This window comes from Neophocaena asiaeorientalis, unplaced genomic scaffold (assembly GCF_003031525.2).
Source record: "Neophocaena asiaeorientalis asiaeorientalis breed wild unplaced genomic scaffold, Neophocaena_asiaeorientalis_V1.1 scaffold449, whole genome shotgun sequence".
Taxonomy (NCBI): Eukaryota; Metazoa; Chordata; class Mammalia; order Artiodactyla; family Phocoenidae; genus Neophocaena; species Neophocaena asiaeorientalis.
In genome coordinates, this window is record NW_020175027.1 from 1,971,724 (window position 1) to 1,995,320 (window position 23,597).

Below are 23,597 nucleotides of genomic sequence, written 5' to 3' on the forward strand. Positions count from 1 at the left end.
AATTGTCCTTTTGCTTTAGTGAGGCGTGGAAGCCTGCATGGACCCTTCTCCTGCCTTTGGCTTACTATTATATATACCAGTGGGTTGTGTGAGGGGCTGTAAGTTCTGGCAGCTCTCACATTCCTAGTGGACCTTAGTCCTGGGATCTCTGTGAGCTTGGCCTTATATCCTCCCTATTCACTGGGGAGAAGGGAGGTGAAGTACCACTCATTTCAGCAGCCCGCTTGTTGCCCTGGCTGATCATGGAATTGGCTTACACATCAGGCTGGTTATGTCACCACGTGGTGTATGTGACCTACACTGCTCTGAGCTTCCTACTTTATTGCTCACTGCTTGACCAAAGAAATATGGCGATCTCCCATCTCTCCCAGGATCTAACTTTTTTTCCTCTCTCTCTCTTTAAAGATTGCAGATGATGGTGATACCTCTTTGCCCCAGTGGCTCCCAGAAGGGTAAGTGTTGTACCACAAGGTTTCTGTGGATCTTATGCAGTCTGTTATGCTGCTTCTAGTTTTTCCCCTGGGAAGCAGGAGAAACAGCTTCATCAGCTGGATTCTGGGGAAGGAAGAGATTCCACTGTAGAGACTGCTTGGTTCTCTGGGGCAGAAGACAGAAGTCTGCAGACTGATTCCTCAGAGACAGAAGAGAGAGCTTTGCAGGGGAGGGAACTTTGGGGCTCCCCTATCCTCACCTCTGGAATTTCTGATATATTGCATCATAGTGGTGATATACCCTTTATGTATGGGAATGAGGAAACTAGAAACACATCTGCGTTTAGAGACAGTTTCCTTCTATTCCACTGTTGATAGTGTTGCTGATTAGATTACTCCCTGGGCTCCATCCATCTTCAGCTGTTGTGAGTCATCTACTTATTCCATTCCACTGTAGTGAAGACGTAAGTAGCGTCCCGTAGGAGCTCTGTGTGTTCTGTCTGTCTGGGAGTTTCAGACCCATGTGATTGCACCAGAGAGGCATTTCAAACTGCTCAACTGCTGCCTATAACTCACTGACTGTGCTTGAGAGAGAAGAGCGCTTAAGCACCTGCGCCACCCACACCCCCACATATACTCCTCAGGAGCGTGAGAACCTTCCTTCCCTCCTTGTCCCACAAAGGCCTTCGGACATAGAAATGCTCAGTGGCTGCCTCCTCTTCCTCGTCACCAGGGAAGAGAACAGATTAGATCATAAAGTTGTCTACTGTATTTTTAAATGCTCCTTTTCCTTGTGATTTGTTTTTTTTATAGCAAGAGCTAAACATGTGAAAGAACCACCCTTCTTTTGTCAAAAGCTCACTTGTGTTGCAAAAAAAAACTTCTCTGCTTAAGGAGTGCATTTTATAGTTTTCAGAATTAGCCAAAAACTTGTGGCGCCCGTTGCTTCTTCAACAGCCCTTCTTCAGGGCTTTAGCTTTTTTCTTCAAATAATTTTAAAATCCATACATGCCAGTGGAACGTATCCAGGCTATTTTTAAATGGAGCCATGCAGTGATTTTCTAAATGCCTCCCTGTTGTCTTCTTTCCCTTCCTTCAGCTTAGTCCTTGGAAGTTGCCACAACTTTCGATCTACCGTTGGTGTGGTAGTCTCATTGAGAACAAAGTTCACTGCCTGTATTCAGGAAGCTAGATTATTAGAAATCAGCATATCGGGTTGCCTGTTCCAATTCCTGGCCTTGACCCAATTTGTGGCTCCATTTTTGGCCTATATAGCTGGCAGTACACACTTACTCTTCTGTGACATTTCTCTTTTCAGACCAGCTGTGGTGTACAACCCAGCCACCCTGCTTTCCCCACCTCGTTGCTTTCATTAAAACCAAGTACATGAGTTATTTTAATTGAAGCTCAGAATAGCTTCCAAAAGGTCAGAGAGGTTTTATAGTTCATCCCCCTCATTTTATGGAAGTGACACCAGGACCCAAAGAGAGGAAGGAAGTTTGGCAGAGGACATGTAGTGAACTAGTAGAAGAGTTGGGGATGAAATCCAGGTTATCTCAAGGTGAGAAGGGTGTTCTTTTGGGGAAATTCTCTGTATTTTTATTGCATATTGTTATGGAGGAACAGACAAACAACAACAAAATTAGTAAGTATAGAAAAGGTATAAAAGTTTTAGAAATCTCAAGTTTCTCCAGCTGTAATTTTTTCCTGGTCCCTGTTGATGTGACCATAGGGCTAGGCCAGACTCTGAGTCACTTTGCTGTTTCCTTCTTAAATGGTCTTTTTTCCCCCAAATGATCTTTTGGAAGTCTCTCATCCACTTCCCCTGCCTCCATTTGATTATGGAGGCTCCTCTTTCCGTGGAGACCCTTTTTCTTCAGGAGGCTTGGATAGACAGAACTGGTGACTCTTTTACTCAGGTTGGAGAAGGTCTCCTTCTACATGTTATTGTTTGTCAGTCTTGCTCACCTAGGCAGCAGCTCTTCTGTAGAGCTATTCCTGTGGGCTGTTCTAGTGCAGATCAGGAAAGACTTATCTTTAGTCTGGCCTGAGTGTAAGGAGGAGCTATCTTAACCACCAATTCCCACCTTGCTTTATGGAGCACAAGGGCCTTCAAATAAACAAAGGAGCCTTGGACTGGCACAGTGGGATAAAAGAGCTCTCAATCCTTGGCTAAAACCTCAGAAGGAGACACTGAGAGCAGATTCCATTGTTTGTCATCTCATGGCTTTATTTCACTCACTTTCTGTCCTCCTTACCCCTCTTAAAGGCACACGGTAGAGGTCAGTTCATCTTCCTCTGAAGAGAAGATGAGCAAGGAGGATGGAACATTGAACCTGCCAGTAACTCAAGGTGAGACTAAAGGTACTGATATATTTTCTTCTCTCCTCAGGCCAGCTGGAGGGCTCTATGGCATTGACAGCATGCCAGATCTACGCAGAAAGAAGCCATTGCCGCTTGTCAGCGATCTGGTGAGTAAGGACTCTTGTGAAGGCTTAGGCTGTAGCCTTGGGATATCCCCCATTGGGACTTGGCAAGCTTTCAGGACTGGAAGTGGGGCCTCTAGTGACAAGTATTAGTCTGATGATCAATCATTTAAAGCTTTACTGAGACTTAGTGATGGCTTCAGTAGGACCTTACATTACCTCACTCCCTTGTCAGAGCCCCAGGTTCTTCATTAGCTGAAGCTCCTACTAGAACATTTATAGCTTGGACCCTCAAAGGTGGGCTCCAGGGTCATCTTCTAGTTATCCATCTCCTCTAGGTATCTCTATGGCCTTCTCTGATGACCTGTAATGGAAACTTCCTCTGGTCCTGACCTAGATAATTGAAATTCGTGTGTGATGGGCATGACAAATGTGACTCCTTCTTGGAGGTCAAGTGAAGTCTCCCAAGGCATAGGTTTTCTAGACTATCTCTGTACCCTTGTGTCTAGCATTGGGAGGTAGTGATAACAATTTGTGGAGTTGAATTGAAACAGGCTTAGGAATTAAAGCTGATCTCAGACCTCCAGCATGACCAGAAGCTCCTATGTGGGCTCATACCTCCTAAGGCAGAATCAGCTCAAGGAATTTTCTGTAGTTTAGTGAGTAGTGGGGGGTAGAGTGGTACCCAGGTCATCTCAGAGTCCCAGAGCCAGATGTTCAGTAAGACTTGAACCCTTTTTCTTATTACCATTTTCTACTATTTTCTTCTTTTTTTCTCCCTATTCAGTCTATTTTGTTTTTTCTATCCACTCCTTTTTTGATTTTTCCTCAATACTGTGCTCTTTTTTCTCCACCAGTTTCTCCCTACTTAATTGACTGAGTAGAAGTATCCTCTGCCATTTTCTCTTCATCATTTCTTTCTTTCCTTCTTCTTCCCCCTGCTATTTGTATATCTTTCCCTTTTTCCTTCTTTCTAATGCACCTCTTTTCCCACCAACTCTTCATCAAGCTGGTTGGATGAAGATAAATTCGGATGTCATCTCTTCTTTATTTTCATTGTCTTTCATCTCCTCTTTTTTCTCTTCTTCCTTTCTTTTCTTCCTACTTTTTCTCGTCTTCTCCCTCCTTGCTCACCAGCTGTTTTTTGTTTAACTGATTGGATAGCAGTATCTCATTCACTTCTTGTTTCCCCTCCTCTGTCTTTTAACCTTGCCCATATTTTGCATTATGGCACAACTCGCCTTCTAGGCCTTGGGCCCTGGTCAGCTGTCTGGGTTGAAGACAGTTTTTAGTGGATAGAGGCAGAGGGGGTTGGGACATGTTTCCTACTTTGGACTATAGGGAAGAAACCTCTCAGTTGTCTCTGAAAGCTTTCATGCCCTTGTGGGGCTTTAACATCATGTTGTTCCTTTCTCTGCTCTCCTCTGCACAGGCTATGGTAAGTGTCTCCAGAGCCCCTTTCTGTGCTTTATAAGAGTCCATATCCCAAGCACCTGGGCACATCCTAACTGTTCTGCCCGCTTAGGCTGATACAGTGACTTCTGTCTGCCTAGTGTCCCCTGCTTTAGGGAAACTATGTGCCTCTCCAGGGGCTGTCCCTGAAGCTTGGGCTTGGCAGATTCGTGGGCCTCTCTATATAAGAGCCTGGCTAGCAGGACATCATAGCTGTCACATTTAACCCCCTACCCTGCTTGATTTCAGTGAGGCTACATTGCCCCTTTCTCAAGTGCCCTGCTCTTTTGGGCTTTTGGCCTCCACAGCTTCCTGGGGTTGTGTGGGCAGGGGGTGGTACCAGAGAATAGAGGATATAGTACAGAATCATAGTTCCCAGTGATGGTTCTTGACTGTGACTCTGTCAGAGTTGTGTGTCTATCCTATTCTTCATGACCTGTTTTGGACTGTAATTCTAATCTTTTCATTTTCCTTTGCCTTCCTTTAAACAAGGAGTTTCTGTGGGGTCAGATACCAAAAAACTCTTTGGATGATAGGTACCCTGAGAGAAGTGCTGTTCTGTCATTGTTAGAACAGTCCCTTAGGGCCTTGGATTTGGATATTAACCTCAGGTTCTTATTACCTATTATCCATGGCAATCCCCTGTGAATGACAGTAAAAATAGAGAGAACATAGTGAGTTATCATCAAATAGCTTTGGTCACTGAAACTCCCTCCCCAGGACTTTGCCTAGCCCTTGGTAGTAGCCAGGGCTGACAGCAAGTCTTCTCTCACAGTCATTGGTCCAGTCCCGGAAGGCGGGAATTACTTCTGCAATGGCTACACGCACCTCTCTCAAGGATGAAGAGCTGGTAAGTGACCCATGGGCTTTCAAGAGGCCACTGGCCTATGGTCCAGTGAACATCTCTGTAGCCAAACTTACCGGGAATTCAAAAGTGTTGGGCACACTCTGTTAATGAAACAGATAGCATCAAGTTTTCTACACTGCTCCCCGAGGCAAGGGTCCAGACCAGGAGTAAACCTTAATCTCACGTTGGAGTATGTGACCACCAATGTCAGGGTTTTATGGTAAGCCTAGTTCCCTTTGTTTCTCTAAAAAAGCCTGAATACTGGGACAAGGCTCAGGCCCAGCATTCAGGTCAGACCTATCTTGGATGACCAGGAGCACATGATGTGGAGGGCTTCTTTCTGCCAGGCTGGGCTGTGGGCTGGGCCAAGCTAAAGCATCTCCTCAATTGCCGGAGGAGAAACCGGGGTCTTGAGAGCCCTGCAAGGGTCTTAGTTCTGGTATCTCCCAGCAGAGAACTGAAGTTGCTGGTGGGTGATGGGATATATGTCTTTCAGAAATCCCATGTGTATAAGAAAACCCTGCAGGCCTTAATCTATCCCATCTCGTGCACCACACCCCACAACTTTGAGGTCTGGACGGCCACTACCCCAACCTACTGCTATGAGTGTGAAGGCCTGCTCTGGGGCATTGCCCGGCAGGGCATGCGCTGCAGCGAGTGTGGAGTCAAGTGTCACGAGAAGTGCCAGGACCTGCTCAATGCCGACTGCCTGCAGCGTGAGTCTCCCTGTGGGGTGATGGGTGGGAAACATGGGCAGCAGGGCCTCTCCAAAATAGTCTGGCAACAAAGAGCTAGGGTGGCTGGGACATCATCCCTCTATTCTACCTGATTCTGAAGTTCTTTCCTTTTTAGAGAAAGTAGGGTCCTAAGTCAAGAGACATTGCCATTCCAAATAACAGGTCTTGTAGCACTCTCTTAAGCACCTTTAGGAAAAACCCGTTGAGCTTTCTGTGGTCCTCTGATGGAGATAAAAATCCCTTCTAGGATTCACATGGTCCCAGAGGCTATGCTTGAGTATTGTACACACTGTGGTGGCCATATTGCCCAAGTGACTAGAGCATGTTTAAAACTAATGAGAAGAGAGTTCTGTGAGGTTCTAGGCCTCATAGAGGAACCTCCTGAGGTCTAGACCCTAGGACTCAGGGAAGCTGAAATTTATTCCTTGATTATAGTTGGAGCATTTAGACAACAGTGCCAAGAACAGAAGTTTCAAATGGATTAGGCAGAGATCCAGATGGAGAATGTGCCAGACTCCCATGGCCCTTGCTAAATATGTGACTTGTGCTGCCATCATAGAATGGGGAAAACAGGAGCAGGAAAAGCAACAAGTCTCTGTCACAGGAGGTGGTAGCACTCTAAGTTCTTATCTCCTTGCTCCACTCCTGCTGGGCTTGCACTGCTATAGCTAGACCCCAGGAAGAGCAGGGGTAGGGGATGTGGGATGTGGAAATGTATTTTCTTGCCCCTCCAGGTCTTCAGGTGTTACTCAGAGCCAAGCCATAGCAATGAAAACTTCAAGGATTGTGGTAGGAGAAAGGAAGGTTGTGTTTAGACTCACAAGCAGTTCATTGTCCCAAGGAAAGATATGTGACATAAAAGGGGCCCAGGAAGAAGCCTCAAGGAATTGTTGACTTAAAATGTCTTTCTTTGAAGAACGCTAGATTGGTGCCAGTGGCATGGCTATAGTAGACATGAAGAGACAGGCAGAACATAGCAGAAGTTGGGTGCTGGTGATGACTTTGCCCAAATCCATCATGAGGGGTGACAAGCACAGGTGCCAGCAGACGCCTGCTTTAATTGCAAGAACTAGCAACTGGCTGCATAGGCTGTTTGCTGGAAGCCTCTGAAATGGTGCTCTGTAGCCAGGGTGTCCACCTTCCCTTTAAGAGCCTTTCAGAGGTCCCGGTCCAGGTAAATAGCATTGCATGGGATATGCTAAATGGCAAGAGTAGGATGCAGCCCAGGTCATTTTTCATTTATCAGAAAATATCTTCTGACTAAGGCTTCTGTGAAGCACAGAGTGGAATTAAATGCCCTTCTGTAGGCTTCACTGGACAGAAAACCTGCTTTCCATTCTCCCGGGGTTAAGATGCAGATGTTGACCTTTGTCCTTTGCTCCAAGTTTTGTAGTTAAGGCCTAAGACTTTGGAGACTGGAGAGAGGTTAAGAGCCAGTCTGCAGGGTCAATAAAGGAAGGATGGGTCCTCTGCCCTGAGAAGCCTGGTTGGTGAAATACACTGGAGGAGTCTTTGTTCTGCCATAATCCTTAGGACAGCAGAGGAAGCTTACTGACCTTTGAGATGAGCTGGCTGGGGTCATGGCTGGTGAAAAAGACCCTTGACCTTGCCAGGATAATAATGATGGTAACAATAATAGGGACTGTTTATTACTCAATAAATAAAGCATCTAGCCCAGTGCTAGATGGCAGGCACTGGGCTAGATGCTTTATATATGCTATCTAATATAATGCTTATTACAAATCCTGAGAGATAAGTGACATTTTCTTCTCTTAGAAGAAGCCTACTTACCCAGCAGGGAGTAGTGGAGTCAGGATTTGAACTCAAGTCTGTCTGATACCAAAGGCCATACTTTTCTCACCATACCACACTATTTTCTGAGATTAAAGACACTGGAGCTATGGGGCAGAACCCAGCTATGTGCTGTGACGAATTCTGAGATCTGTATCGTGGCTTGGCATTCGGATGAGATTGGTGGAGTTGTTGTGCCAATCCACAACCCCTCCTTGATAACTGGGATACCCATTTTGATATTTTGGCCTTAGACTTGGAGGGTATCTCTCAACAAGCATGCAGATGGAAGAAAGACAAAGCCAAGTGCAGACTGAGCTACATATTTTTTTTTCTTTTTTGATGAAAAACTCAACATATATCTAAATAGAGAGAATAGAATAATACACCCCCATAACGATGATCAACTTTTTGCTACTCTTTGAGTTGCATTTTAAACTCCACTAGCTAGGCATTAAACTCTAGCAGGCCCCACAGAGATCAACTTTTCCCAGAGACATACCAGTGTCTTCCTAAGCTTTACCCACGGCTCAGTGACCTCTCCCAGGCCCCATTCTTCAGCCTGATCCTTGGTCTGGTAGGTGGCCTGTTGGTTACCCTACTTTCTGTCTCTGGCCATTCTTCAGGGGCTGCAGAAAAGAGCTCTAAACATGGAGCGGAGGACCGGACACAGAACATTATCATGGCCATGAAGGACCGCATGAAGATCCGAGAGCGGAATAAGCCGGAGATCTTTGAAGTTATCCGGGATGTCTTCAATGTGAGCAAAGTTGCCCATGTGCAGCAGATGAAAACAGTGAAGCAGAGTGTGCTGGATGGCACCTCCAAATGGTCGGCCAAGATTACCATAACTGGTGAGCAGGCCAGAGTTTGAGAGGACAGGAGGGCCTTGGCTATGGGGAGGAGCCTGGGGAAGAAGCATCCTGAATGTGAGGGAGTAGGGGCTGGGGAGAAGGAGCACAGAATGAAGGAAGAGGGAGGGCCTCATTATTCATCACTGCTCCTCTCCTAGACTCTGATGCCAGGGGGTGCTGGGAGAGGCAAGACTGGCACCTGCAAGCAATACGAATGATAATACCAGGATTTGGTAACAGTCTGATGTTACAGACTTGGTTAACAGTTTGATATTATAAGAGCGGGGAGGGTGGGGGTAAGGGGACAGGCAGGAGATTAGTGAATAGTTAACCAGTGATTTACTAACTGGGTGGATATGGCTGAAGCAAGCATGTATCAGAACAGATAAGGACCTGTTGGGGTAAGTGTAGGGGTAAGTGGTCAGTTAGGGCTCCAGTGGGGAGGTAGGATTCTTGGGCTAGGCTTTGAAGGAAAGGCTTGTGGCTTAGGGCTAAGGATAGATGTGGAGGAGTGAGAAAATCTGCTCCTGTGCAAGGAGCAGATAGAGGCTGCTCTAAGATGGGAAATATGAGTCGTACTTTGGAGGGCTTATGACTTCTGGAGTGTACTCTGAAGTCTCCTTCTATGTGCATTTGGGTTGCAGTGGTGTGTGCCCAGGGCCTACAAGCCAAGGACAAGACAGGATCCAGTGACCCTTATGTGACTGTGCAAGTGGGCAAAACCAAGAAGCGTACCAAGACCATTTTTGGGAACCTGAATCCTGTCTGGGAGGAGAAGTTCCATTTGTAAGTCATAGTGGGCTTTGTCTTACCTGGGAGCAGCATTAAATGTGTATGTTTTGGGAGCAGCATTAAATCTCATTGTTCTGGGCTTGGGCTCTAAGAGAGATGGGTCAGAGGCAGTGGAGAAAACCCATTTCTCACATGCTTCAATTGGGTAGCAGCTATTCTTTCTCTGGGTTTCTTCTCATAGACTATTGTATCAGGGTTACTGTACCCAAGCCCTGTCTTAACTAGGGCTCTTAAAGGGGGCTTTGGGCGTCACATGCTGCTTTTTATAGTGCTAGAAAGATTTTATTGTACTACTGCTGTGTGACAGAACCAGGGACTGCCCACCCAACCGTGTATCTTCCAGCCCTGCCATCCTGCCTAGGAAGGGTTAGGCTCTTCTAGGGAGTGGGGAGGGAACATCTTTGTCCTACAACTGGATAATTCTGGCTTGAAGATGGAAACCTGGGATTTGGAGAATTTTCCATTTTCCTTAAGGGCCCTGCTTTTCTTTCTGCCTCAGCTTCCACTCCCTGCTACTTTATTCATTATCTCACTTTTTTATAGACTATTTCGTATGACAATGAGGGCTGGTTGTTGAAAAATGGCAAGCTCTAGCCGAGGACTTGGACTAATGTCTGGTGAATCCAGATGCTTTGTCACACCCCCTAATGCCTAGGACCAGGACTTTGTGGGGTTTTTTGTTTTTTTTTTTTGCAGTACACGGGCCTCTCACTGTTGTGGCCTCTCCCGTTGCGGAGCACAGGCTCCGGACGCGCAGGCTTAGCGGCCATGGCTCACTGGCCTAGGCGCTCAGCGGCATGTGGGATCTTCCCAGACCGGGGCACGAACCCGTGTCCCCTGCATCGGCAGGCGGACTCTCAACCACTGCGCCACCAGGGAAGCCCAGGGCCAGGAGTTTGAATCAGCCAAGCAGGCAGCTTATGTAGAGACCTTTTTCTGTTGGCTCCTTGGAAGGGGATTGGGGAAAGGGATTGGGGCCTATAAAATCAGTCTCTAATCCAGAGACAATAGTTACTGGGGGGAGCACTTGTTTTTCAAGAAGCTGAATGGTTCCTGCTTGAATATTACCTATGATTAATTCTAAATGAATTGGCTCTATAGTCAATTTTGCCCACTTTTATCATTTAGCAAGCAATTTGTATTCTGTATAAGACACTATACATGATGTTGTGTATCGAAAAATGTATAAGACATCCCTGGCTTCAAGAGGCTGATTGATGATTTGTCTATTATTTTTCAGAAGACCAGTAGCTATACTATAATATTTTAATGGAATGTGCAAAGATATTATGAGAACATAGGGTAAGGAGCAGCAGATTCTGCCAAGTACAACTTTTGGATAAGGCAACAGGGATCCAGAAAGCAACTGCTGGGGAAGAAGAGAGTGAGGGAGGAACCTGGGCAAACTACCTCCTCCAAAGCAAACACCATGGAGGAAACGATAATTCAAGTGGATATTAAAGAATGATAGAAATTCACCAAGCACATTCTTAGATAGATGGGGGTGTTAGGTAGAAAGCTAAAGCATATATGACCAGATGGACTTACCATGAACATTTAACACCTTTATGGACTTCATATAGGATTCTGGGGAGGCAACTAGCAGCTGCTTCCTAGGGCTCTGCGGCATCTGTCTGGCTGTTTTCTGTTGGTTTTGTTGGTACAGCTAGCTGATAGGAAATCAGAATTGTCCCTAATTACTCCTCCCCTCCTCGCTTTTGTCCCAGGGCAATAAGGACTGGATAATGGTATGTAGAAAGCTACCCAAGCTAAGGAATGAAGAGCCATTTGCTGGGATAGCCTGACTCACTTGGGACTTGAGTACCACTGTTCTTTGACTCCTTCTCTTCCTCTGCAGGGCCTCAAGTGCAGCTGATAGAGCTTTGGGAGGGAATTGGAAGTAATAAGAGTAGGGGCTTCTGGGTCTCTTCGTAACAGAGCCTTCCTAATTCTTTCACAGTGAGTGCCACAACTCTTCTGACCGCATTAAGGTACGTGTGTGGGATGAGGATGATGACATCAAGTCAAGAGTAAAGCAGCGGCTAAAGCGAGAGTCTGATGATTTCCTTGGCCAAACCATCATTGAGGTTCGAACACTGAGTGGCGAGATGGACGTCTGGTACAACTTGGGTGAGGAAGCAGGACCAGAGAAAGTTTCTGGGAAGGGAGAGCATGAATGGGGAACCTGGGGAAACTCCTATCTACCAAAACCACCACTCAGTCCCCAAAGCACACCTCTATACAGAGCCTTGCCTTCCCTGCAGAGAACCGACCGTGCATAGAGATGGGGGACAGAGGAGTGGGGGTGTCTGGAACTCACTCTGGCTGGACAGTTTCCAGATTTCAGAAGGTCTTTTTATCTTCATACTCAGCCCTAATGCCTTTAGTCCCTTGGGCACTTCTTTTCTCCCACCCAGCCAGTTCTGGGGTATTTGTGGACTATATGGTCACTGAAATTAATTCACCTATTAGGTGAACACTTGGGTCAGTGCCTCCTTTTCCTTGGGTTAAGCCAGGTTGGGGGCTGTCTATGCTGTCTGCAGTTGCATTGGTGTCAATCTCCAGTCTTCCTTCCTTCCTAGAGAAGAGGACAGACAAATCAGCCGTCTCAGGGGCTATCCGACTACAAATCAATGTGGAGATCAAGGGGGAGGAGAAGGTAGCCCCGTATCATGTGCAGTATACGTGTCTCCATGAGGTGAGCCAGCTCTTGGTAGATGGGATGCCAGAAAGCAGTGCTGGGAGGGGCCTTTGACAATAAGTAGGATTGCTAGATGGTTGAAGATCTGGAGCCTATTTTTATTTTGTTCTTGGCTCACTGTGCTACCCTGGACAGCCCATATAACAGTCCCAGCCTCAGTTCTCTTTCACTAATGTGAGAACAGCCTCCTGGGGCCACAGGAGTTGCTGAGCAATGACTTGAAGGACAGAATTTCTATAGAATCCTATTCACATTCCCCTGGTCTTTACCAGCAGGTATTTTTTTTCTCCAACATATATTTAACTCTTTAATATCAATATATATTTTACTCTGTCTTCTACAGAACCTCTTCCATTACCTCACAGACATTCAGGGCAGTGGAGGAGTCCACATCCCTGAGGCTCGAGGAGACGATGCATGGAAGGTGTACTTTGATGAGACTGCCCAAGAAATTGTGGATGAATTTGCCATGCGCTATGGCATCGAGTCCATATATCAGGCTATGACGTAAGGCTCCCCTGGGGCTCTAGGAAATGGCTGCTAACCTTTGGAGTAGCTAACAATGGAGGTACACTGACAGAGTGGATAGGTCTTCAGTGGGGTAGTATGCAGTGATTCATTGCTTTCCTCTCTGAGCTGGGTAGGGTGGATCTGTGCAAAGAGAGTATATGTATAAAAGGAGTGTGTTGCGTTTCCCTGGTGGCACAGTGGTTGAGAGTCCGCCTGCCGATGCAGGGGACGCGGGTTCGTGCCTCAGTCCGGGAAGATCCCACATGCCACGGAGTGGCTGGGCCCGTGAGCCATGGCCACTGAGCCTGCGTGTCTGGAGCCTGTGCTCCACAACGGGAGAGGCCACAGCAGTGAGAGGCCCACTTACCGCAAAAAAAAAAAAAAAAAGGAGTGTGTTTTTCAGTAACTCAGGGGGAAGGTATTAGTCTGTCTACCCTGGAGTTCACAGGTAGGAAGAGAAAAGGGCATGGGAGGGTATACAAGGACAGACTTGCCCAAACATCACAGGCCTGAGCAGACAGGGTATGTGTGCTCAGGTATATGTGTGTGACAGACAAGCTTTCATAAACTGGCCTGGGAGTCGGAAAAAGCACTGAACTGTAGGGAAAGCAGCTGTGTCTGCAGTTGACCAAGACTCCTATAAAAGAAATTCCCACCTACTATGAGAAGAGGTGTAGTCTGTGTATTGGAAAGGCTGCCATTAGAAGCAGCACTAGGAAGCTGCACAGGAAGCAGCACTAGGTAAGCAGAGGGTAGCTAGTGCCCTGGCTGTGCTTCATTTATTCTACAAACTTCTACTTAGTTCCTTCTGTGTGTCATATGTTGTGCCACATGCTGAGAACACAAAGATGAATAAGATGGGGTCTCTGTGCTTGGGGAACTCAGTCTAGCAGAAGAGACAGACCAGTAAACAAACAATTACAATATAATATAATAAGTGCTATAGTAGAAGTAATCACAGTGTATTATGAGAGCATCTAAATATTAGGGGAGGGCTTTGAAGAAAGCTGTTGAAGAGTTGACACTTGAAATACAGAAAAGGAGGAAGGGTATTTCTGGTAGGGCATGTGCAGGGATGCTAAGATGCAACAGAGCATAGACTATTCAAAGAATTACAAGAAGTTTAGTTTAGATGGAAGAAACATGTCGAGGATTGAGGTTGGAGAATGGGCCCTCTGCCATTCTTACTCTGTTCACTCTCCCTGGATGAGCTCATTCAAGCCTATGACCTAGTCACTACTTCTGAGCTTAGGACTCCCAGATCTCTTTCTCCAGACCAGACCTTTTCCTGAGTTTCAGATCCATTTTCATTTGCTTCCTGGCTATTCTCATAGGCACTGCAAACTCAACATGACCAAAATCCAAATCAACATTATCTCCACCAAATCTGTTCTTCGTATATTCCCTATTTTAGTAAATGGAACAATTTATTACATAGTTATCCAAACAGAAATTTAGGAGTCAGCCTAAACATTTCTTTCATACTACCACCATTCAATCAGTCTCTAAAACCTCTAGATTCTACTCCTAAATATGTTTTTAATCTATCAGTATTGCAATAGCTCAGTAATAATAATAATAACAGCAACAACAACAACTCCTATGTACCATTTCCTTATGTGCCAGGCACTGGTCTAAGTAATTTATGAATGTTAACTCATTTAATACCCATATCATTATTATTCCCATTTTATAGATAAAAAGACTGAAGCATGAAGAAGTTGAAGTAATTTATCCAAGGTCACTGAGCGCTGGAGCTGAGACTCAAACCCAAAGTCTGGCTCTAGGGTCTGTGCCCTTAACCATTTCTCTGTTCCATTTAGTGCTTCATTGCTTCTTTTCTGAGTGATTGCAGTAACTCTTCAATTGGTCTTTCTCTCTTAGTCTTATCTCTCTCCAAGTTTTCGTTTCTAATTTTTACCTTCAAAGTGACCTTTCTGAAAGACTAATCTGATCACAGTATGCCTTTGTTTAAAAACTTACTATAGCGGGCTTCCCTGGTGGCGCAGTGGTTGAGAGTCTGCCTGCTAATGCAGGGGACACGGGTTCGAGCCCTGGTCTGGGAAGATCCCACATGCTGCGGGAGCAACTGTGCCCGTGAGCCACAACTACTGAGCCTGCGCGTCTGGAGCCTGTGCTCCGCAACAAGAGAGGCCACGATAGTGAGAGGCCCGCGCACCGCGATGAAGAGTGGCCCCCGCTTGCCACAACTAGAGAAAGCCCTCGCGGAGAAACGAAGACCCAACACAGCCAGAAAAATAAATAAATAAAATAAAATAAAAAAAAAAAAAAAAAAAAACTTACTATAGCATCTAGGATAAACTCCTTTGTTATCTGTTCTCTGTCTACTTCTCCTCTTGCATTTCGTAGTATTCCTTTATCAAACACCTGAACAGTAGCCATGAGTGAGGTTTTCCAAATGAATGACTCTCCATAAGTATATTTGTTTTTGCAATACAGTTTCCCTTTGCTTGCACACTTCTGCATTTGATTGATTCTTACTAATCCTTTAAGACTTGTTTCAACCACCTCTTCTTTGGGAATCCTTTTTCTAATCCCTTCTAGCCCCCAGCCATTCTAATTTAGGTGATCTTCCTGTGTGTGTCCACAGAATTTTTGCATAGCATGTCTTGGGTTATTGACTTACTTTCTAACACCTGCTTTCTCTGCCAGAATGTCACCTCTTTGGATTCTGGCCCTTAGTGCCAGGCGTGGCACATAGTACACGTTCATTGATGTATATTTGAGTGAGTAAATTATGAAAATCCTTGTATGCCAAGGTGATCGGAAGCTTCATACACATGAGTGAGATCTTTTGATTACTTGACCTTTGCTGCAAACCCTGAAGAGCCTTTGAGGCTGAAGGTGCTGTTTTTCAGGCACTTTGCATGTTTGTCATCCAAGTACATGTGTCCTGGTGTGCCAGCAGTGATGAGCACCTTACTGGCCAACATCAATGCCTACTATGCCCACACAACCGCCTCCACCAATGTCTCTGCGTCTGATCGTTTTGCAGCCTCCAACTTTGGGGTGAGTGTGACGTAAAAACATGTAACCTGATTGTTATCAGTTAACGAAGTTTGATTTTTTAGTCAGTACTGCAGAGCTGATATGCCTGAAATTCAGATAGTTGCCACCTGGATAATGAACTTATTTCCTTATGGGTAGTTAGACTATACTAGTAGACTCTCCTCAGACGTGGATAAGTGAGAAAAGGTGAAATAGCACCACTGTGGTTTGTGGGCTGTGGCACTACCTGTGCTCAGGGAGAACCTCTCTGGGCCAACAACTTGGTTGAATCACCATGTTCCTCAGTCCTGCAGGTTCACAAAGCAACCTTCTTAATATTATTCAGTCTCTCTGTGATGGATTCATACCACTTAAGTTCATATGAGACTGATGTCTAAGCAAGAATACCAGTTGCACACCTGAGCCTGTCCCTTTTCTAGTGTCTGGACAGTTTTCCTGATCCAGGGTATGCCCTTTCCTGTTGTTAAGGTACTTGTGAAGTTGAATCATTGTTCGTAATGTCACCTGACATAAGTTCAGTGTAAACTGGATGGTATATATCAGACTCACCACAAATATTACCTCTTTAGGGATAAAATTACTGATACTCCCAAATCTACTGGGTCTCTGAGCCCTTTTTCTTGGTACTGACCACTTTTTTGATGTTGTTGATAGTCTTTCTGTAGATGAATTAGTATCATTGATTAAGCCAGTCAAATATCTGTTCCATTCTGTCTCTCCACATTATGTATTGACTTAACTAATATCTAATGCTATATATAATATTATCAATATGTGAATTCTAGGAGTGCTGCACCAACAGATTACAGGAACATGATTCCACGTTTAATTATACCTTTTCTATAAAAATAAGCTATTAAATAGTATTTGTTATTTATTTTAACATTTAAAAAGTATAAGGGAAATGATATGGAATGTGGTTTAAAGAGAAATCCCCTTGTGTCTCCCTGATCACCTTCCAGATGCATCACTATTTCTCCTGTCGTCACTGCTAGACTGTGTCTGTTTAACTGTTAAGAGCTATTCCAAGATAAGTTAGGACACCACAGACACAGGAACAAGTTGGAGAATGTGTTTAGAGTTTCCTTTTATCTGACTAAGATGAGTTAGAGTCCCAAAGGGATGGAGATGCACTGGTCATCTCTTCTTGATTTGTATAGAAAGCTGTTTCCCCTCCCAGAGACTTGCTTTCCTCTTGCCAGTGTGAGAAGATTCCCCAGTTTAAGTGCTAAGAGATGGAACAGGAAAGACCTATCCCATTTCTCTTTTGCATGGTTTGTTGTTCTCCTCATGGGCAAATATGGGACAGGGTATGTCCCCAGCTCAGTGTCTCCCTCTCACCCAGAGATGGTTCTTTTTTTGCTACAGTCTAGAGAGCTTGGAAATAGATTATTTCTGTTCCTCATTATTTGTTTATCACCCTCAGAAAGAGAGATTTGTAAAACTACTGGACCAACTGCACAACTCACTGAGGATTGACCTCTCTACATACAGGGTGAGTGAAGACATGGCTGTGGGGTGGGACAAAGGGTAGTATCAAGATCAGTCTAGAGAGACTGTGGACCAATCATGACTATAAAGATGGAAGGCAAAGAAAATTGGTCTTTGTCATCACATCCACATATACGGCCAACGTCACTGACACCTGTGGTTCTTCAAACTCCAAGGACCATGCAGTGTGTAAATAGTAGCAGGTGTGGCTGCTTTTTATAGATAGTTGGCTTTCTAACCCCACTCATGTCACTCTACCAAACTCTCTGATGACATATTCATCAAGGAGTTTCCTAAGGATAATCTCTTCCAGAAAGGCCCCTTTAAAAATTAGATAATTATATTTCCTTATTGCATCTTTCCATATTCTCCTCATTTTCCAGGAGAGGTGTGAGAATCTGGCTAAGGGGAGAGAGAGTATCTTGGCTTGGGCAAGTAATTTGTAGCAGATGTCATGTCCATTTCTAGAATGAAGGGAGGAAATAGATGTAGTAGGAAGGTGGGTGCCTAGGACAGGACAGGGAAATGGGCAGTTTTTCCATTCTTTCTAAGTTAGGCCTTCTTAGAATGACTTCATTACTTGCTTTAAAGTGTTGTGAATTTCCAGAACAGGCAATATATCCACATTAAAAAGTAAGTATAAAAACAATCTCAGAGTCAAAAAGAAGTGAGATTTTAATTATCTGCACTTTCAGTGCCCTCCCTTTGCACGAATAATGGAGAGTTGACTGTATATCTTGTATCTGGCATATAAGTAGCCATTTGAAGGTTTTAAAAAACAACCCTTAAAATGGAGAGTGGCACAGCATCATCCCTAAGCTTTCTTTGGCAGCTTCCTCCTAAAACTCCTGCCAAGGAGAATGAAGTGAGGCATGGTGGAAAGATCCTAAGGAACTCACTCCAAGAGCAGTTCTGCTCAGAGCTTTGCCATCTGCTGGCTCCAGAATGGTGGAGTAACTGGGATCCACTATACAGAAAGTACATGTCTTGGATCCCAGTCTGGTCTGTAGCATGGCTCCACTTATATTCCAGGATATGCAGTTAGATTGTAACTTTTGAAGAACTCACTGTTTGGGTGTAAGAATCTTCACCCAAGAAAAATGTGTGTGTGTGTGTGTGTGTGTGTGTGTGTGAGTGTATGTTCATTTGTGCAAATGCTCACACATTGCATGGGAAGTAGAAGTAGGGTTGGGGGTAGGATGTGTTGCTTTCTGGGCTGGGGATTATTAACCCCTGCTTTTGGCAAGGCCCTGTGTCTGTGGAAAAGAGAGGGAGACCTGTGGTCTTACAGCTTTTTTGTTTCTCTCAACTAGGGAAGATCCCAATGGGTAGCACTTAGGGAAGCTTCTGATTTCATTGCTTTTGGCAGGAAAGGCTTTCATATTCTTCTGTTCCTTTCTTACATTTGCTTGATTGGCAATAGAATAATTTCCCTGCTGGGAGCCCTGAGCGACTTCAGGACTTAAAGTCCACAGTGGATTTGCTGACCAGCATTACTTTCTTCAGAATGAAGGTAAGAGATGAACTGGGCTGGGCAGTGCTAGGCTGGGGACCTGGCCACAGGGTCATGGAGAATAAGAATCACTGGGCATAGTCAAAGGCTATAGGATTTATCACCTTTAAGCCCACATTTCCATGTATCTGTTCCTGAGTTACTTCTAAGAAGACCATGGGTCAAGGAGGTTGGGCTAGGCAGTTCTCCCCATCAGCTGTCCTGACAATTTCATCCCAGGGCAAGGTCCAGGGACCTACAGAGGGATGAAGGAATCTGGAATAATTTGGGGGCAGTTCTAGGAGGAGAGACCACTCAGGTGAGCAGGACCCTCACAGTCACATAAGCATATGTATAACTCCAATTTTTTATTAATTGGCAGGTGCAAGAACTGCAGAGCCCTCCAAGAGCCAGCCAGGTGGTAAAGGATTGTGTGAAAGCCTGTTTGAATTCAACATATGAGTATATCTTCAACAACTGCCATGACTTGTACAGCCGCCAGTACCAGCTGGTAAGAGGTTCGGGATCAGGTGGGGCCAACTGTCAGTCATTCTTGGAGCCTCAGCTTCCCTTTGCTGTGGTCCTGGTGGAAGGGAGCTCAGGATAAAGTCCTTGATGTTCTAGAGAGTGAGTGAATTGTGGAGTGGGGACCATCTAGACCACGTGAGACATTTGTGGATGGACAGGAATCACTGGACAAGATGTGACATAACTGAGTTGAACAGAAGTGGCAACAATAAGTTTTACTTTGGTATTGAAGAAAAGTGACCTACATTTGAGCACAGTTCAGGGGGTGAGTAGGTGAATTCTTAGTCCTTCCCAGAGTCTTTGGTTTCCCCCAAGGTTAATTTTATTCTGACTCATGTGAACCCCTCTATGTTCCAGGCTCCCTTCCCCTGAGATCTAAGCTACTGGCTTGTGGATGTTTAACTTTTCCCTCTGACCACTTTTCTCTGCACTGCATGGTCTTCTGAGACATACTCATTAGCTGACTATCAAGGCTAACCCTGTCCTTCTGGGAGGCTGAGCTACTTCATCTGGTTTAGGCTGGCATCTTAACTCAGTACCTGGTGACTTTGTATGTTTTTCTAAATCCTTCCAGTGGTATCCTTTTTTGTCTTATTTCAAAGCCAGGACTTCCTTCTGGGTCTAATTACTCAGTTACAGTTGATATTTTAGGAATGTCTTGCTGAGCACACATTTGTAGAGTAGATTCCCTTCAGTCCAACAAATAAGTGTTGAATGTTTGTTCTAGGCCAGCTCTGAGGAAGCATAGTGCTCCTTCAGTTAGTTCACAGTCACAGAAGCATATGTATAACTCCAACCAAAGTCTGTTAGAAGGGACTTGAAAGATAAATTTGAAGGAGGAAGAAGTCACTCTTGATGAGATATTGGGAAAAGCTACATAAAACAAGGGTATTTGAGATAGACCTTGAAAGGCAGTAGGATTTGGATAGCAAATGATGGGAGGACAACCTAAATCTCTGGGACATTTACCCTTTGGTGAAGACATCCAATTTGTAATTCTTCCCAGGAGCGCCTTAGTAAAGACTAAAATCTTGTTCATACTCCCCCTTTGCATTGTCAAATTTGCTTTTTGTTCAGGTACTATCTTTACAACTTCCTCCTTTATTTGTTTTTGGCTGCGTTGGGTCTTCGTTGTGGTGTGCGGGCTTCTCATTGTGATGGCTTCTCTTGTTGCGGAGCATGGGCTCTAGGCACGCGGGCTTCAGTAGTTGTGACTCACGGGCTCAGTAGTTGTGGCTCAGGCTCAGTAGTTGTGGCTCACAGGCTCTAGAGCACAGGCTCAGTAATTGTGGCACACGGGCTTTATTGCTCCGTGGCATGTGGGATCTTACCAGACCAGGGCTCGAACCTGTGTCCTCTGCATTGGCAGGCGGCTTCTTAACCACTGCGTTACCAGGCAAGTCCCACAACTTTCTCCTTTTTAGGCCTGTAAAACCTCCCACTGGTTCTGAAGTCCATGGGAGGTTTTCCTGGGGTCTTTGTTTAGCTTGCCACACTTGAGGCTCTGTCATCCATCTGTGGATTCTCTCTGGTAGGGGAAAGACACTGTTCTCAGCTTTTATCTTTCAAGTATGCAGCGGTCTGTCTGAATATTTGGTCTCTATTCCCTAGCATGAGATGAACCTGGACTTTGAAAGAGACCTTACAAACCATTCAGGGACTTTCTTTAGCCTTTGTATTTTGCTAACTGTTTTTTACTTTCTCTCACTCTCATTTTCTCATTATTCATTATTTGTACTGAAGTAAACCCTTGGTATCTTTTATTTCCCTCTACTGACCTTCAGTAGCTCATTCAGTGGCTCATTCATCTATCCATTCTTTTAACAGGTCGAGCACTAGGGATGTAAAGATGATTAAGACACATTTCTGCTTTGGGGGAGCTCATTGTTTGGTGAAGGTGGGGGCAAATTACTACATTTATTGGTTTTTGTTATTTTATTTTACTATATTTTATTGTAGTTGTAGTTGTTTGTTACATCTATATGAGAGGTTCACAGAGGGTGCTCTGGGAGCCCAGAGAGAGGCATCTAACCAGACCAGGGGTGTCAGGGAATACTTCTCGGAAAAGGTAGAGCTCAACATAAATTTTGAGCAATGAGTATGAATTAGCTAAAGAAAGGGGCTGGGGTGGAGGGGGATACCTTATAGAGGAAACGGAATGTTTGGAGACACAGAATTGTAAATGAGTTTATTAATTCGAAGGAGTATAAGCAATTTAATTATGCCAGTTACAGTGTCAGGCTTTAGAGTTCAGCTGTCTGGGGTCAAATCTTGGTTCTGCTGTTTATAGCTACATGACCTTGGTCAAGTCATGGAACCTCACTGTCCTTCAGTCTCCTCATCTGTAAAATGAAGGTGATAATAATTTCTACCCAATGGAGTTGTTATGAGGATTAAATGAGATAATTCATGCAGAGTTCTTAGCAGAGTCCCTGGCATATAGTAAGCACCAAATAATTGGTGGTAGTGGTGTGGTGATGGCTGCAACAGAAGGGAGTGGTTAGGTATGAGGTTGAGAGAGAGGCTGTATTCGGAAGGACCTTTATTTCAAGCTATGGAGCTGGACCTTTTTTGAAGGGTGGATGAGTAAACACTATGAGATTCCTTCCAGAAAGATCACTGACAACTGAGTGGTAGAAGGATTGGATTGACGATCAAAGACCAGTTAGGAGATCCTTGAATGATAAGAGCCTGAGCCAAGTAAAAGGAAAAGATGTATTTCAGTGATATTAAGGAGGCAGAATCAACCAAATGTGGATTCTGTCCTGGTTTCTAGTAATTTCCTGGTAATGCAGGTTTATTAAGGACTGTGGAGATTTGTGATGATATATGGCATCCTACATAGAAGCCCTATTCCTGTGCTCCTGGGCAATTCCAATTTTGCTCTTATCTCAGTGGGAAATAATGTCCATTCCAGTCTTTCAGTGGTGACCTTTACTTGTCCTATCTGGGATTTGCCATCCACCATTGTATTCCTTTGTTTCTTCCCAGCCAAGGCCTTTTCTTTCTTTTTTCCCAGCTTTATTGAGATATAATTGTTATATAATATTGTGTAAGTTTAAGGCATACAATGTGTTGATTTGATACACGTGTATATTGTGAAACATCTACTACAATAAGGTTAGTTAACACATCCTTCACTCACATAAATACCATTTTGTTTCTGTTATGGTAAGAACATTAACGCTTTATTCTCATAGCATCTTTCAAGTATACAGTACAGTATATATTGTTACCTATAGTCATCATGCTGTACCTGTGATTCCTGGAACTTAATTCATCTTGTAATTGAAAGTTTGTACCCTTTGACCAACATCTCCCCATTTTCTGCACCCCCTCAGCCTCTGGCAACAACCTTCTCCTCTCTGTTTCTATGAGTTTGATATTTTCAGATTCCACATGTAAGTGAGATCATATAGTATATGTCTTTCGCTGTCTGACTTATTTCACTTAGCATAATGCCCTTCAGGTTCATCCGTGTTGTCACAAATGGTGGGGTTTCCTTCTTTTTTATGACTGAATAATATTTCACTGTATCTATGTGCCACATTTTCTTTACCCATTCCTCTATCAACGAACGCTTAGGTCATTTACATGTCTCGTCTATTGTGAATAATGCAGCAATGAACATGGGAGTACAGGCATCTCTTCAGGATAGTGATTTCATTTCCTTTGGATATATACCTAGACGTGGGATTGCTTGATCATATGGTAGTGATATTTTTAAGTTTTTGAGGAACCTCCATAGTGTTCTTGGTAGTAGCTATACCAACTTATATTCGCACCAACAGTGCACCAGGGATCCCTTTTCTCTACATCCTCACCAGCATTTATCTCTTCTTTTCTAAAAAAATTAATTTATTTATTTATCTTTGGCTGCGTTGGGTCTTCGTTGCTGCACGCGGGCTTTCTCTAGTTGCAGCAAGTGGGGGCTGCTCTTCGTTGTGGTGCGCGGGCTTCTCATTGCAGTGGCTTCTCTTGTTGTGGAGCATGGGCTCTAGGTGTGCAGGCTTCAGTAGTTGTGTCATGAGGGATCAGTAGTTGTGGCTCACGAGCTCTAGAGTGCAGGCTCAGTAGTTGTGGCACACGGGCTTAGTTGCTTCATGGCACGTGGGATCTTCCTGGACCAGGGCTCAAATCCATGTCCCCTGCATTGGCAGGAGGATTCTTAACCACTGTGCCACCAGAGAAGTCCCTCTCTTCTCTTTTTGATAATAGCTATTCTAACAGGTATGTTATCTCATTGGGGTATTGATTTGCATTTCCCTGATGATTGGTGATGTTAAACATCTCTCCATATACTTGTTGGGCATTTGTATATTTCCTTTGGATAAATGTCTAAGTCCTCTGCCCATTTTTTAATCAAATTTTTTTTTGCTATTGAGTTGTATGAGTTCCTTATATGTTAATATTTTGGAAATTAACCCCTTTTCAGATACATAGTTTACAAATATTTTCCACCATTCTGTAGGTAGTCTTTTTATTTTGTTGATTGTTTCTTTTGCTGTGTAGAAA

The 23,597-nt window shown here is 44.4% G+C and overlaps 1 protein-coding gene across 1 annotated transcript in view; it reads left to right on the forward strand.

Annotated features, from left to right (window-relative positions):
• Positions 1-23,597, forward strand: part of UNC13B (unc-13 homolog B) — a 210,935-nt gene that overhangs the window by 173,895 nt on the left and 13,443 nt on the right. The window contains exons 12-24 of the mRNA XM_024763008.1: positions 406-452; positions 2,824-2,902; positions 5,085-5,159; positions 5,653-5,872; positions 8,311-8,538; positions 9,183-9,324; positions 11,291-11,460; positions 11,913-12,028; positions 12,375-12,538; positions 15,421-15,571; positions 16,998-17,066; positions 18,486-18,575; positions 18,937-19,065. Coding sequence (XP_024618776.1) covers positions 406-452; positions 2,824-2,902; positions 5,085-5,159; positions 5,653-5,872; positions 8,311-8,538; positions 9,183-9,324; positions 11,291-11,460; positions 11,913-12,028; positions 12,375-12,538; positions 15,421-15,571; positions 16,998-17,066; positions 18,486-18,575; positions 18,937-19,065 — 1,680 coding nt within the window. The remainder of the gene's footprint in view (positions 1-405; positions 453-2,823; positions 2,903-5,084; positions 5,160-5,652; positions 5,873-8,310; positions 8,539-9,182; positions 9,325-11,290; positions 11,461-11,912; positions 12,029-12,374; positions 12,539-15,420; positions 15,572-16,997; positions 17,067-18,485; positions 18,576-18,936; positions 19,066-23,597) is intronic.